This window comes from Hyperoodon ampullatus (genome assembly GCF_949752795.1).
Source record: "Hyperoodon ampullatus genome assembly, chromosome: 14".
NCBI classification, from domain to species: domain Eukaryota; kingdom Metazoa; phylum Chordata; class Mammalia; order Artiodactyla; family Ziphiidae; genus Hyperoodon; species Hyperoodon ampullatus.
In genome coordinates this window covers 36,319,150-36,334,486 of record NC_136927.1, presented here as the reverse complement: position 1 = coordinate 36,334,486, position 15,337 = coordinate 36,319,150, and the positions used below count along the sequence as shown (strand labels likewise).

The 15,337-nt window shown below is 37.9% G+C and overlaps 1 protein-coding gene across 1 annotated transcript in view; it reads left to right on the top strand.

The window, feature by feature from the left end:
* SMG1 (SMG1 nonsense mediated mRNA decay associated PI3K related kinase) overlaps positions 1–15,337 on the top strand; it is a gene marked incomplete at both ends in the record, with an annotated part of 90,982 nt that overhangs the window by 41,188 nt on the left and 34,457 nt on the right. The window contains 15 exons of the mRNA XM_079719900.1: positions 172–333; positions 771–889; positions 1,577–1,664; positions 1,755–1,856; positions 2,249–2,389; positions 2,976–3,175; positions 3,569–3,765; positions 3,934–4,095; positions 5,555–5,709; positions 7,434–7,576; positions 7,725–7,926; positions 10,742–10,851; positions 11,753–11,900; positions 12,286–12,445; positions 13,181–13,301. Coding sequence (XP_079576026.1) covers positions 172–333; positions 771–889; positions 1,577–1,664; positions 1,755–1,856; positions 2,249–2,389; positions 2,976–3,175; positions 3,569–3,765; positions 3,934–4,095; positions 5,555–5,709; positions 7,434–7,576; positions 7,725–7,926; positions 10,742–10,851; positions 11,753–11,900; positions 12,286–12,445; positions 13,181–13,301 — 2,210 coding nt within the window. The remainder of the gene's footprint in view (positions 1–171; positions 334–770; positions 890–1,576; positions 1,665–1,754; positions 1,857–2,248; positions 2,390–2,975; positions 3,176–3,568; positions 3,766–3,933; positions 4,096–5,554; positions 5,710–7,433; positions 7,577–7,724; positions 7,927–10,741; positions 10,852–11,752; positions 11,901–12,285; positions 12,446–13,180; positions 13,302–15,337) is intronic.

Genomic DNA, 15,337 nt, shown 5'->3' with positions numbered 1-15,337 from the left:
CTGACCAGGGATCGAACCCGTGTCCCCTGCATTGGCAGGCGGATTCTTAACCACTGCGCCACCAAGGAAGTCCCTAGAGTACGTTTTTAAAAATATGTATTGATTTAACTTTGGAATTGCCTTTTTTAAAAAAATGAGAGATAAAAAGATGATCCAAATTTTGTCTTCCAGGCATGACCACTTTATATCTAGTAGTCTTAGTTCCTCGTCCCCATCCTTGTTTGATGGAGCGGTGATTAGTACTGTAACTACAGCTACAAAAAAACATTTCTCAATTATATTAAATCTCCTGGGAATATTGCTTAAGAAAGATAATCTTAACCAGGACACAAGGTAACTAATACTTACAATATTGTTTCTAACTTTTGTTAATTTGGCTTCATAATTTGAGAAAAAGAAATGAAGACTGTCCTTTGAATGGGTAGAGCAACTTCTTCATTATGAAACACTTTAAATTTTTGTTTTTATTATTTAATCTAGAATTTCTTGTTCTTTCCTGAATTACATGAAACCTCCCGCTCCTGCAATATTTTATAGATTAATGTATTGATAGAGATTTAAAAATATTTTTTGCTACAATTTATGCTAGTTTGGGGAGATTTCCTTAAAAGACAGTTTTGCCAAAGGAATTTCTATAGTTTTAATATTTGTTTCTTATTGCTTGAGGTATTTAAAAGACCAAAAGAAAACTAATGTAAAAAGAGTAAGTTTTTCAAGGTGTTTTTCTATTTTTTTTTAATGTGAAATCAACTGTATATTTTGTGTTTCAGGAAACTATTAATGACCTGGGCTTTGGAAGTGGCTGTTTTAATGAGGAAGTCTGAAACATATGCACCTTTATTCTCTCTTTCATCTTTCCATAAATTTTGCAAAGGCCTTTTAGCCAACAGTAAGAATCTGAGATTATTTAACTTTGTTAATCAGTGCTTAAAAGAGATCTTTGTTAATGGCAGAAAGATAGTCACTTGAGTGCTTTTCATTACTGGAAATGTATCATCCCCATTTTAATGACAAATGCATAATCTGTGTTAATTTTTTTGCCATTCTTTTTTTTTTTTTTTTTAGCGGTACGCGGGCCTCTCACTGTTGTGGCCTCTCCCGTTGCGGAGCACAGGCTCCGGACGCACAGGCCCAGCGGCCATGGCTCACAGGCCCAGCCGCTCCGCGGTATGTGGGATCTTCCCGGACCGGGGCACGAACCTGCGTCCCCTGCATTGGCAGGCAGATTCTTAACCACTGCGCCACCAGGGAAGCCCCTGCCATTCTTAATATGTGAAAAACAAGGTGTTTTTAAGTGATTGTCACATTTTTAAGCTTATGTGATTGTTTATACATTCCATGTACTTTTAAAGTTTCCTTCAGAGAAAGGTTTGGGTGAAGACTAGTCACCCTGAGTGGGTTTTGTTGAGAGTATCATTTTCCCAAATGTTACTGCCAGTGATGGTTCCAGGCAGGAGCAGCCCCTCATCCATAGTAGGCACTCAGTGTTTATTGAAATGAATGGGTTCAGAAAATTATGACATAGTGGCATATAATTTCTTCTGGCAAGCTGAAAGTGTCTTTAAATTTTTAATAGCTCTTGTCGAAGATGTGAATATCTGTCTACAAGCATGCAGCAGTCTACATGCTTTGTCCTCTTCCTTACCAGACGATCTTTTACAGAGGTATGGATTAAAGATCCAATATTTTGACCCTGGCCCTTTTGATCCTTGGAAATATTCCACACTTGTATTATCTATTTCATTTTTTTGTAGGTGTGTTGATGTTTGCCGTGTTCAGCTAGTCCATAGCGGAACTCGTATTCGACAAGCATTTGGAAAGCTATTGAAGTCAATTCCTTTAGATGTTGTCTTGAGGTATGTTGGTGCAAAGACATCCCACAATGTTTAGTTCAGGAAAAGACAAATTGCCTATTAGTGAATTAATATCACATCTTGTATGGCACTTCTCAGTGACTGAAGAGATGATAATTGCTACAGAATAATACTTATAATTTCAAAATATGTTTCTCAGTAGTTATTATTCGTAAAACTAAATTGTTCTTTTATAGTTTTAAATTAGGTCAATTTGGGTGCTTTAAGAACCTTAAATTTCAAAGTTGTAACATTTCTGTATGTATTTTTTAAGTCTTAATTTTATCAGTTTTTACTTTCAAATTTAGTTAGCAGGGAAATGATTCATTTACAGTATGAACTAACTTTTTAACGAAAACATTTTGCATAGCAATGACTTTATTTTCTGTCTACAGCAATAACAACCACACAGAAATTCAAGAAATTTCTTTAGCATTAAGAAGTCACATGAGTAAAGCGCCAAGTAACACATTCCACCCACAAGATTTCTCCGATGTTATTAGTTTTATTTTGTATGGGAACTCTCATAGAACAGGGTAAGATTATTTCTTTGACTCTTTCATCTGGGAAAAGTAATTTAAATATACATGAATGTCTTAACCCTGTGCCCACTTTTGAGGAGAAAATATGTCAGGGGTGGCAGAGTAGAAAGTAATATTCTTCTCAAATGGGTTGTTTTAAGTTTTCAGTAGTAGGAGGAGTTGCTTTGAAGATGGCATCTGAAGAAATAAAAATGGGCTTTGCAACTGACAGTGATGGTGAAATGTAGTTGACAATTATCTGACCTAGTCATCAGTGCTGTGGGGAGGGGCCTGGGGGCGAGGCATTCTGGAGATTTTTAGTTGCAATGAATGTTTTATCCTGATAGCCAAATTATCGTGAGCCTTTTACCCTAATATCTGTCCATACCATACCCTATTCTATTTCGACTGTAAAAGACCTCTTTAAAATGAGAGGTGGGGACATAATGCTTCCCAATTTTACATGTTTGCTTTTTTCAAGTAGGGAAGATTGTAGTCCCCCACTCTCCCATTTCCCTTGCAGTTTGTTTTTTGTTTTTGTCTTTTTTTTTTTTTTAACGAAGTTGTCATTGTCTGTTAAATATGAAACTGCTTTTCCCAGGAAGGACAATTGGTTAGAAAGATTGTTCTATAGCTGCCAGAGACTGGATAAACGTGACCAATCAACAATTCCCCGCAATCTACTAAAGACAGATGCTGTCCTTTGGCAGTGGGCTATTTGGGAAGCAGCACAGTTCACTGTCCTTTCTAAGTTGAGAACCCCGCTGGGCAGAGCTCAGGATACCTTCCAGACGATTGAAGGTAATTGACTCTGCATTGTTGCAAACTTTGTGATGTAAATACTTTCAAGCTTACATTAAGAAATAATGGATTTCTTATCTTGTTAAAGCAAAAATTTGAGAGTATATGATTTCTTTCTTTAGTACTTTATCAGTTAATCTTTTAGATATGTTTGTTAGAATAAGCTTTTATTAAATAATCATGTTGTATGTGTTTTTGTTCACAAATTTAGGGGATTTGTGTGGAGAAGATGTTTTTTTCCTCTAAAAATGAAAAGATCTTGTTGGGACTTTTGTTTTTAAATGATGGATATACAGAGGATACTTGATAAATGTGAATTTGTGAAATTATTCTAAGAACTTCTAGAATCTTGGAAGATTCCTTTTAAATTTGGAATGCTGTTTTTGGTTTTAGGTATCATTAGAAGTCTTGCAGCTCACACATTAAACCCCGATCAAGATGTTAGTCAGTGGACAACTGCAGACAATGATGAAGGCCACAGTAGCAACCAGCTTAGACTTGTGCTTCTTCTGCAGTATCTGGAAAACCTGGAGAAGTTAATGTATAATGCATATGAGGGATGTGCCAATGCATTAACATCACCTCCCAAGGTTGGTTTCCGTGGGCTAAATGTTGCTTGGTCAGTTTCGTGGTCAAACCTGGCAGTGTGTGCGTGCAGAGCTGAAATCGCAGCAGACCTATGTATATGCTTTATGTGTATTTGAGACATCTCTGCCTGTAATTTGAACCAATCCTGAGCTCTTCTTTCTCGTCTAAAGGTCATTAGGACTTTTTTCTATACCAATCGCCAAACTTGTCAAGACTGGCTGACTCGGATCCGACTCTCCATCATGAGGGTTGGATTGTTGGCAGGACAGCCTGCTGTGACAGTGAGACATGGCTTCGACTTGCTTACAGAAATGAAGACAAATTCATCTCAGGTAAAGTGGTGTGTGTGTGTGTGTGTGTGTGTGGAGTTAATTAAATCTGTTAATTAGAATTTGGGCTTAATTCCTTTGCTGTGATCTAATCTATGGATAAAAGAAGTTAAAGGTTCTGTTCATTTTTTTTAAATATAAATTTATTTATTTATTTGTTATTTTTGGCTCTGTTGGGTCTTCGTTTCTGTGCGAGGGCTTTCTCTAGTTGCGGCGAGCGGGGGCCGCTCTTCATCGCGGTGTGTGGGCCTCTAACTGTCGCGGCCTCTCTTGCTGCGGAGCACATGCTCCAGACGGGCAGGCTCAGTAGTTGTGGCTCATGGGTCCAGTTGCTCCACGGCATGTGGGATCTTCCCAGACCAGGGCTCGAACCCGTGTCCCCTGCATTGGCAGGCAGATTCTCAACCACTGCACCACCGGGGAAGCCCCCATTTTTTTTTAATGAACTTTAAAAAAATATATTTATTCATTCATTTAATTTTTGGCTGCATTGGGTCTTCGCTGCTGCATGCGGGTCCTCTCTAGTTGCTGAGAGCGGGGGCCACTCTTCGCTTTGGTGGCCTCTCCTGTTGTAGAGCATGGGCTCTAGGCACGTGGGCTTCAGTAGTTGTGGCTTGTGGGTTCCAGAGCGCAGGCTCAGCAGCTGTGGCACATGGGCTTAGCTGCTCCACAGCATGCAGGATCCTCCCGGACCAGGGCTTGAACCCGTGTCCCCTGCATTGGCAGGCGGATTCCCAACCACTGCGCCACCAGGGAAGCCCGGTTCTATTCATTTTTAAAGCTTTTGATCCAGTATTTTTATACAAGCAGTAACTTCCAGGGTCACCTATTCATATTTTTTACTTAGAATGAAAATATACATTACTTATGCTTAATGGTTAGAACTTTAAAGGTAATTCTAAGAAATTTGTGTATAAAAGAAAGAATTTTTATAATAATTTATAATGATTATATAATGTATAGGAAAGTGTAATAATTTTATAATAGATGTAAAAGTATAATACTAATAATGTTATAATGTGGGGAAATGTGCTGGCTTGTAAGTAGGGTCACTAAATAAGTGGAATCCAAAAATTGTACTTGTTTACCAGTTAAGGTAATGTCAGTAGGCAATATTCAAAGAGATAAAATTAAGCATTCTTTAATTCATGGTTATTTAATTTTTGTTTTATATTTACTTCACGTGTTACTCCCAAAGATGCCACAGTTTAAATGTTTAAGTTTCTTTTGTAAAGACTAACATGCATGTGCTATTAAGGTCCATCACCAACCCCCCCTTTGTATCTACATTATATGTAACATTTTAGGTAATTCCAATAATGCAGTTTCATTGTTGTAAAAATAATTGTTAAGTAAATTTGACTTCAGGTTTTAGATTGTGATCGGTAGTTGTAAATTTAGTAGAGATTTGAATTTTGAAGGTATTGAGTCCGTGATTGATTTTTCTGAATGCCACACTCAGGGGAATGAATTGGAAGTAACTATCATGATGGTGGTAGAAGCACTGTGTGAACTTCATTGTCCTGAAGCTATACAGGGAATTGCTGCCTGGTCATCTTCGGTCATTGGAAAAAATCTTCTCTGGATTAATTCAGTGGCCCAACAGGCTGAAGGGAGGTAAGTTGGAAGGAAGGAAATGGGTGATAGGATTTCTCTATGTTAAATTTTTTTGTATTACTGACTAACATTGTAATTAAATGTTAATTACACTTAATGTTGATTCTTAATTGATAACCTTTCATGTCAGAGTCTGATACAAATTGCCCTTTATGGCCAGAGTTCTTGCTCATTAGCTCTGTGCACTGAATGTTCAAACTCATTGCTCTAGGTAAACTCATTCAGTGCCTCTATGTATGCTTATGTAAGTTTTACCAAATCTGGAAAATGTAGGGAAAATAAAAGAATGGCTCATAATTCCATCTCTTAGTGGCAACTGTTAGTTTTGGTGTACATATATGCCTTCTTTTTAGTTCTTTTTTCTCTTATATGTAGTTTTTTATCCTCTTCACAGAAATAGCAGTGTTTCTGCTGGTCTCATGATTTTGCTTTTTCTACTCAGCAATATTTAAAAAAATATTTTGCCGTGTTAAATATTCTACGATGTGATTTTTAACAACACTTTTTTTTTCTTTTTTTTGGGAATGCACCATAATTTAATGTCTTAGTGTTGGACAGCAAGGTTATTTGTGATGTTTTTACTAATCTTAATGCACCATGGCACTTAATTCTTTGCTCATGTTTGTGATTGTTTTCTTTGAATGCATTCCTACAAGTTGATTTACTAGAAGAAAGGCTATAGACCATAAGGCATATGATGTAGACTATTGCTAATTTACCCTACATAAAAGATGGTTCCAATTTGTATCTCTAACAATAGAGTAACACCTCTTCCCTGCACGTTTGTGAATACAGAGGTCTACTGAGAAACAAGAACCCTGCCACCATATTAGTGAATATGTTTAATTTACATTTCTTTATTAATAATAGAACTTTCCCCATATGTTATTGACCATTTGTGATTTTTAAAAACATAGATTATGTCTTTGTGGCCTCTTGGTTTTTTCGTTATTGATCTGTGAGATTTTATTATACACCAAGATTATTGATGCTATCTAACTTCTTGATTGGTAATTTGTTTTTAATGTTCATGTTTTTTAAAAAATAAATTTATTTATTTATTTATTTTTATTTTTGGCTGTGTTGGGTCTTCGTTGCTGTGTGTGGGCTTTTTCTAGTTGTGGTGAGCAGGGGTTACTCTTCACTGCAGTGCGCGGGCTTCTCATTGCAGTGGCTTCTCTTGTTGCGTAGCACGGGCTCTAGGTGTGCGGGCTTCAGTAGCTGTGGCACGCGGGCTCAGTAGTTGTGGCTCACGGGCTCTAGAGCACGGGCTTAGTTGCTCCGCGGCATGTGGGATCTTCCCTGACCAGGGCTCCAACCTGTGTCCCCTGCATTGGCAGGCAGATTCTTAACCACTGTGCCACCAGGGAAGTCCCTGTTTTTTTTGGATGCCCAGAAGTTTCAAATTATGATGTCATTAGATCTGTTAACTTTATGTATTTTTTTTCTTGTGTTTATTTTTCTATTTAGTCTTTGCACACATTGAGATTAAATACTGATATATTCTGTTAGTTATTTTATACTGTCTCAAACATTTAACGATTTTTGAACTTATTTTCATTTTTTGTGAGGAAGAGGTCTAATTTTGTGCCTGCTCAACCCCACACAGAATAATCAACTCATTGTCTCAGCTCAATTGATTGAGTAACTCATTCTTTCCAGTTTTTTTAGAAATGAAATATGTGGATAATTAAAAAATAAGACTGTTTGAACTTGTATTGAAGGTTTGAAAAGGCCTCTGTGGAGTACCAGGAGCACCTGTGTGCCATGACAGGTGTTGATTGCTGCATCTCCAGCTTCGACAAATCTGTTCTCACGTTGGCTAATGCTGGGCGTAACAGTGCCAGCCCCAAACATTCTTTGAATGGTGAGCATTCAGGGTTTAAATAAAAAGTTGTAGTCAAATAGTTTGTGCTCATGATCTTACTGTATATTTTTAGATTTCTCTGCTCTTTGAAATATTTATAACTGCTTTGGGTCTCTCTCTCTCTATTTTATGAAATACTTTCACTCAGGTGAATCCAGAAAAACTGTGCTGTCCAAACCAACTGACTCTTCTCCTGAGGTTATAAATTATTTGGGAAATAAAGCATGTGAGTGCTACATTTCAATTGCTGATTGGGCTGCTGTACAGGAATGGCAGAATGCTATCCATGACTTGAAAAAGAGTACCAGCAGTACTTCTCTCAACCTAAAAGCTGATTTCAACTACATAAAGTAAGGATTTCTTACCCCATTAAACAAATTTTCAGTAACTTTAAAGTCTTCTTTTATGGCAGAAAAATATTAAAATTGTTCGTATTTACTATGGCAAGATGGTTATATTTCTAATAATACTGCCATTGTAAAAATGACTACAATGAAAAACCAACATTAGAGGTGAGGAGGGTATTCATGCAATGGGAAGACAGATTTCTATGTTGAAACAGTCATTTGGTATTGATTCTCAGAGCCTGTTCTAAAATCATAATGAATATAAAGAGAAATTTGTCACTGCTTTAGAAAGGATAACGTTTGATGGCTTTGTTTCTAAATTAGGTGTGAATATATCAAAACATTTACTATAAAGAGGCCAGAGTTTATGACATTTGTAAATTAAACTCCCTTTTTTGTTTTTTGTTTTTCCCTTATTCCTCTGTGCATTTATTAATCTCTTAATTCGAAATTTGAGTACAGGCTCTGTCCCAGACACTTGGTTGGGATGATAAGGGTCATTAGCTGTCCTCACCATCAAGGAGCTCAGCTTGTAGTGAGTAAATGAATTAATGGGTAGTTTCTGCATTGAGCACGTACTGAGTGCCAGCCACTGGGGTGTAGCACTGTGTACGACAGGCACAAATTCTAACCCTTGAGGAGCTGACCTTCTAGTGGGGAGGAGACACACAGACTAGGTTGGGGAATGCCATCAGGATGTCATTTGAGCACAGACTTGAAACAGACCTGATGCAAGGATGATAGGCTTGGAGTGTTCTGGAAATGCCTGGGAAGCCACTGTGGTTGGAGCAGAGTGAATAATAGGAGATAAGGGTAGAGAAGTAGGTGGGAACTCTGAAAAAGACTTTGACTCCCAATAAGGTAGAAAATCTTAGGTGGGATTTGAGTACGAGAGGCATATCATGATCTGACTTACTGGCTCCCTCTGCTGGGTTGTCAGGAGATTGCAGGTAAAGGGCCAGCGTGGACGCATGTAGACCAAGGTAGAGGGAGGAAAACAGATGCTATTAATTGAAGTAGGAACACACAGAGAACAATGAAGTATGTTTAAGGTATGTGAAACATGCAGACAATATTGTTTTAGTAAGCAGTTAAGAATTGGATTTGGAACTAAGGTGAAAACCCTAAGCTTGAGAGAGACTTGGGGAATCATTAGTATATTGGTGATAATTACAGACTCTCTTTCTTTTTCACTCTTTATACTCCAGAGCCTTCATAAACCACCAAACCACAGATAATGCTCTGGAGAAGAGTGAGTGAAAAAGAAAGAGGGCCATGGTCAGAGTCCTTTTGAGCATCTTTGTTAAGGGATGGGAGAAGAAGCCGCTGAAGAAAACACAAGGACACGGAGGAAGGCAATGTTGAAGATGCAGAACCAGACAGGAATAGTCATCCTTGTCGGGAACTTCTTAGACTTTGAGCAAGAAGAGCTTTGTAGAGAGAGGAGGAGAAGCAGCCAGGTTGAATACTGTGGAGTGGTGGAGAAACTTGAAAAGTTTTAGTTAGGTTAATTGGGTAATGAAGTCAAGGAAAGAACACTGTGGCTGGAACAGAGTACTGTGTGTTTATTATAAATATTGGAGAGATTAAATGTTCTTTTAAGCCTAGGGGAAGGAGCCATAAGAAGACAGGTTGAAGAAGCAGGGTAAAGAACAGTGATTGAAGGATTAACTGGACTCCACCTTTCCTGTGCCTCAAAGAAAGCAGTTAAAGTTGGATACATACAGTTTGGGGAGTGCATGTGGATTGGGGGGTAAAGGTAGAGAAAATGAAAGTCTGTGTTTGTTTTTTTTCTGAGGTGTCAGTCATTAGCTGAAAGTGCAAGGGCATTGTAGAGCATAGTGGGGACACAGCAGACCTGCCGTTTCTGTGGTGGCAGAAATGATAAGTGTGCTGGTCACCACACCGAGACAGTTCATCAGTGCCAAGTGATTATGGCTCACCTGAGAAGCTGGTGGTTGCATTGATCCAAGCTTGGGGTTTATTAAGGTAGAAGCAGGTACAGTCAAGTGATGTACATTTCCAGTGCTATATTCAGTGCTGGAAATGTAAGGGAGGTGACATAGTGAGAGGGACAGGAAAAGATGAGAGATTAATGGAAAAGAGGGAAATTGAGAAACTGTAAGTCATCTTGTTGGTTGGAGAACAGCTGTAATAGCAATGGGAACAGAGTGAAAGATCTGGAAGTAGCAGTGGGTTGCTAGGAGGGTAAGGCCCTCATCCTGGCATTGAAGCTACAGACTATTGGAAGGAGTTCCAGAGGTGTACCATTTTCAGGTAAGGTGAGGAGAAGGGAAGGAAAAATTCTTTGAAAGAAGAGAAACAGGTTCCAGGAAACAGTGGAAAAGGGAGAGGAGGAGGGAGGCCAGCAATGAAAGAAGGCAGGAGTAGGATATCAGATTGAGATAATAGAATAGGAGACCTACTAGGGCTTACGCTTTAGGTGAGCAGTGAGGCCATGCAGGGAATTTAGTGGTAGCTTGGGGAGAACTAGATGTTGAAGTTGCCCTGCAGAGCTCTACTGTTAGTGTTTTGGCCGGGCCCCCAAGGATAACAGACTGCAAAAAGAGGAAGGAAACATGGAGGGTTGAGTATGCTAAACTGAATGTCTGTAGCTATGACTTTCCAGTTTGCCACTCTAATTAAGGTGGTAGTCACATCTTCAAAGTAAAAATAAAATGGTGGCCTACGTGGAAGGAACTTTCATCAAAGGAATTCTGTATAACTGCTTTCTTTTTCTAGAATTTGTTCTGTATTTTTGAATGGTTCCACAGGCTGGATAGAATGTAAAACAAGCTAACCAATATTTTAATTACAGATCACTAAGCAGTTTTGAATCTGGAGAGTTTGTTGAATGTACTGAGCAATTAGAATTGTTACCAGGAGAAAATATCAATCTACTTGCTGGAGGATCAAAAGAAAAAATAGGTATTTGAGATAATTTTTTTTTTTTTTTTTTTTTTGCGGTACATGGGCCTCTCACTGTTGTGGCTTCTCCCCTTGCGGAGCACAGGCTCCGGACGCACAGGCTCAGCAGCCATGGCTCACGGGCCCAGCCGCTCCATGGCATGTGGGATCTTCCCGGACCGGGGCACGAACCCGTGTCCCCTGTATCGGCAGGCAGACTCTCAACCACTGCGCCACCAGGGAAGCCCTGAGATAATTTTAAAATTAAGTATTTTAATGAACAAGTTGTTTAAAATGTTTGGCTTAGTATATTTTAGTGGAAAATCTGGAAGTTTTTCTGTACATTTTTTGGGGCAGAGTGTGAAGCACAAAATTAGGGCTGTTGCCTTTACCTTTGATTTAGCAAATGAAAAATAGTTTAATTCAACTTAAGCAAACTAAGAAAGGCTACTGTAACACTTAGAGATTTATCTAGCCATTTTCTTTGAAAAAGCGCAAGTCGTGTTTAAATATTTTTTTTGCTTGACATCTTGATGTGGTTCATTAAGTTCTTTGTCACAACTGGAGCATTTTGTAAAATGTAATACTGAAGTTAGTATTATGAATATTTTGTGTGTTAACATTGACTTGCGAAATTCAGTGTTTGCCCCTTTAAGTAGTAGGTTGATTTACTGATTTTTGAGTCTTTGAACTCATTTTGAGAGGTCTGAGGTATTATTTTATGTGAAGTATTTTTATATGGCTACCAGAAATGCTTAATCATAGTGTCTGAACTTAGTATGAAACTGCCTGAACTTAAATATGAACTTAAACATGAAAGGAGGTATACATTGGTGATTATTTTTTAATACTGTCAAGGTATCTTGTTACTCTTGTACATTAAAAGCGAATTAACTTAGTGGAACTTATTCAATTTCTGTAGATATGAAAAAACTGCTTCCTAACATGTTAAGTCCAGATCCAAGGGAACTTCAGAAGTCCATTGAAGTTCAGTTGTTGAGAAGTTCTGTTTGTTTGGCAACTGCTTTAAACCACATAGAACAAGATCAGAAGTGGCAGTCTATAACTGAGTAAGTGTAATCCTAAGGAGGTAAATATGCATTATGTGTACCATATGGTAAATGTGTGTAGATTGGTGGGGGTGAGACAGTTACCAGATCACTGCAGCGCTAGGCATGATAGCTTCATTTTAGTTGTAGAAGTCGTATGATATGTGAATGTCACTTGCTAATATACAGAGGTTGAAACTAAGTAAAATTAAAAGTTTTATATCCCCAAAAGCTAATATTGATATCTTGACTTGCTTGTGTCATTTTACTTAAGAGCAGGCAGTTCCTTTTTCTTCCCCCACTTTGGATGCCAGTATAGTAGCATCTTATCACACTGCCTTATCCCTTTAGTGGTTACAAGTTGGAAAATCTTATTTATTAATTAGCAGTAAATATTTTCTTTCAGAAACGTGGTGAAGTACTTGAAGCAAACCTGCCGCATAGCTATTGGGCCACTGAGACTTTCTACTTTAACGGTTTCACAGTCTCTGCCAGTTCTAAGTACCTTACAGCTGTATTGCTCTTCTGCTTTGGAGAACACAGTTTCTAGCAGACTTTCAACAGAGGTGTGTATATGTGTATTTTTAACCAGGATATCTTTCTGAACATTAATAGACATTAGTGTGGAACAAAGGCTGTTTTTCACATTTTTAAAATAGCATTTGTAGCATTTTTTGAACAAGCTAGTAAGTAAATCCAGAAATCTAGAATTCCATTTTCAGGCAAATTTTTATTGGAGAAGTATGTGAGGAAGATGGAACCTAAGATGTACGATCTCAAGGATGGCTAGTTGCTTAGGTTTTTTTCTCCCTCCCTCCCTCCCTCCCTTTTTTTGGAAGAGGAGTTGTTTACGTAAATGTATACCAGATTATATAAATTTCAGATTTGACTGAAAAGAGACTGTGCCTCCTCCTTCCAAATAGGGTAAAGTTTAACCAAAGATGGGCCCTTCCCAAGGGAAATAATCTTTGAGAATCTGTTTTTGAAGCAGTAGTTTTATGTTTTTCTGTAACTTAGCTTCTACTTTATAGTAAATGAGCTGTTTATTTTTTTTATAAAAATGTGACTGCTTTATTGATAAGTACAGTGATAAATTGGACTTAATATTCTGAAAAAAGTTTTTTCTTTTGGCAAAACAAAGGTTTTTCTCCTTAGCGTGTTGTTTTCTCTTGTGATTAGAAGATACAGTGAAGAAAGGGGAGCGTTTAATAGATAAATCTGGAGTAGATCTGAAGTAGCTGACCTGTGGGGTCATGTAAGGAGCCTGTTTACATTAAGTAGTTTTGGTTTTTCTCTGGCAGGACTGTCTTATCCCACTCTTCAGTGAAGCTTTGCGTTCATGTAAACAGCATGATGTCAGGCCGTGGATGCAGGCATTAAGATATACCATGTACCAGAGTCATTTGTTGGAGAAAATAAAAGGTAATTAGCTTTTTTTAAAAAATGGCTTTGTTGAGATATAATTACACATTTTGAGTGTATAGTTCATGATTTTGACATTTCTTCACCTGTGTAGCCACCAATACAATCAAGATACAGCATACTTATCTCACCCCCAAAGGTTTCCTCATGCTTCTTGCCAGTCATTTCTCCCATCTGTCCTGTCTTGGGCAACTGCTGATTTGCTTCCAATCACTATAGATTAGACTCGTCTTTACTAACGTTTTTTTAATAAATGGTACAGTATGCTCTGTGTCTAGCTTCTCTTGCTCAGCATTTTATTTTTTAAGGTTCCCTGTGTTCCATGTGTCAGTAGTGCCATCCTTCCTATAGTTGAGTAGTATCCATTTGTATGAATATACATTGTATGAATATACATTGTATGAATATACCACAATTTGTTTATCTGTTGATCCTTTGATGGATATTTGAGTTGTTTTCAAGTTTGGGCTATTATGTCTAAAGCTGCTGTGAAATTCATGTACAGGTCTTTGGGTGGATATATATTTGCCTTTCTCTTAAGTAAATGCCTAGGATTGGAATTGTTGGGTCATATGGTTTGACTTTTGAAATAGTTCGGCAGTTTCTTATAAAGTGATTGTACATTTTACACTCCTTCTGACATCTACATACTTGCTATAGTGGTTCTTTAATTTTAGTCACTGGAGTGAATGTATAATAGTATCTCATTGTGGTTTTATTTGTATTTTCCTGACGATTAATGATATTGAGCATCTTTTCATTTGAATAGTGGCCATTGTATATCTTATTTTATAAGTGTTCAACTCTTACCCATTTTTAATGAAGTCATACGACTTAAATATTCTGGATTCAAATTCTTTGTCAGATACAATGTACCGTGAATGTTTTAAATGCTTCAATTGAATAGTTAGAGAATTAGTATTTGTATCAATATTCATAGGTCTCATTTTTAAGAAAGAAATGTCATGTTAAAGGGATGTTAGCAATTTCCTTTTCACTCTAATGCAGAAAAGTTGCCAGAATTCTGTAGAATTAGTCAAAAATGTGGTCACTAGGGTTACCGAGTAAATTTGAGTATTAAATTTTAAGTAAGCCAATGCTGGGATATGGACTTGTAGTGCAGGGTGATTACTGGCAACTGTGACTCACTTGGACCCTCAGTGCCAGATAGACCTGGGTTTGGATCTTTAGCCCAACACTTGCAAATCGAGGGACCTTAGGGCAAGTCATTAAACTTCTGAGTCACTTTGCTTTTCAGTTATGGGGGTTGCCCCACTCATGAGATTCTTGTAAGGATTATAGGAAATGAGACAAGGTATATAAAAGCCCTAGCACAGAACATGGCATATAATAGGAGTACAAATATCATCTCCTTTCCCATCCTTCCCATATTGAATAAGTTTTAAAACTGAGAAGAAAAAGTCAGTAACTCAGTAGTTACATTTGGAGACAGAACTTCACTCCTCCTTACTTTTCTTTCTTTATTCAGCAACTGTTTATCAAAATATGTGCTTTGTGCCAGGTACTGTGCTGTAAGTTGGGATGTAATGGTGAACAAGACAAGCCTTTTTTCTGCATTCCTAGGACCAAAGGGATTCTGGAGTCTAGCAGGGAAAATTGTCATCAAGCAGGGAGCAGTAATATGGTGTGCTAAATGGAAGTGCACATGCATGGTGCTTAAAATAGCACAACAAGGACACCGATTTAATCCTAGGAATCAGAAAAGGACTTGGGGAGGAAGTAACATTTAAGCTGAGACCAAGGTGGGGGGGTAGAGATGAGAAAGAAGGCAGACTGATTTAGTTAGAGAAAATATCATGTGTGAAGTCCAGCAGCAGTAGTAAAAGATTCTTAGATGACTCAATTCTCAATTCTCGCCTAAGGGAGAATGGGAAGAGATGAAGCTGGATGAGATTGAGATTAGAATGCAGTGTAAGCATCAGTGCCTCATAAGCCAAATTTCGGAGTTGGGGCTTTATCGGAAGGACAGTGGGTAGGCCTGAAAGGGAAGTTAAGTGTTCAGATTTACCTTTGTG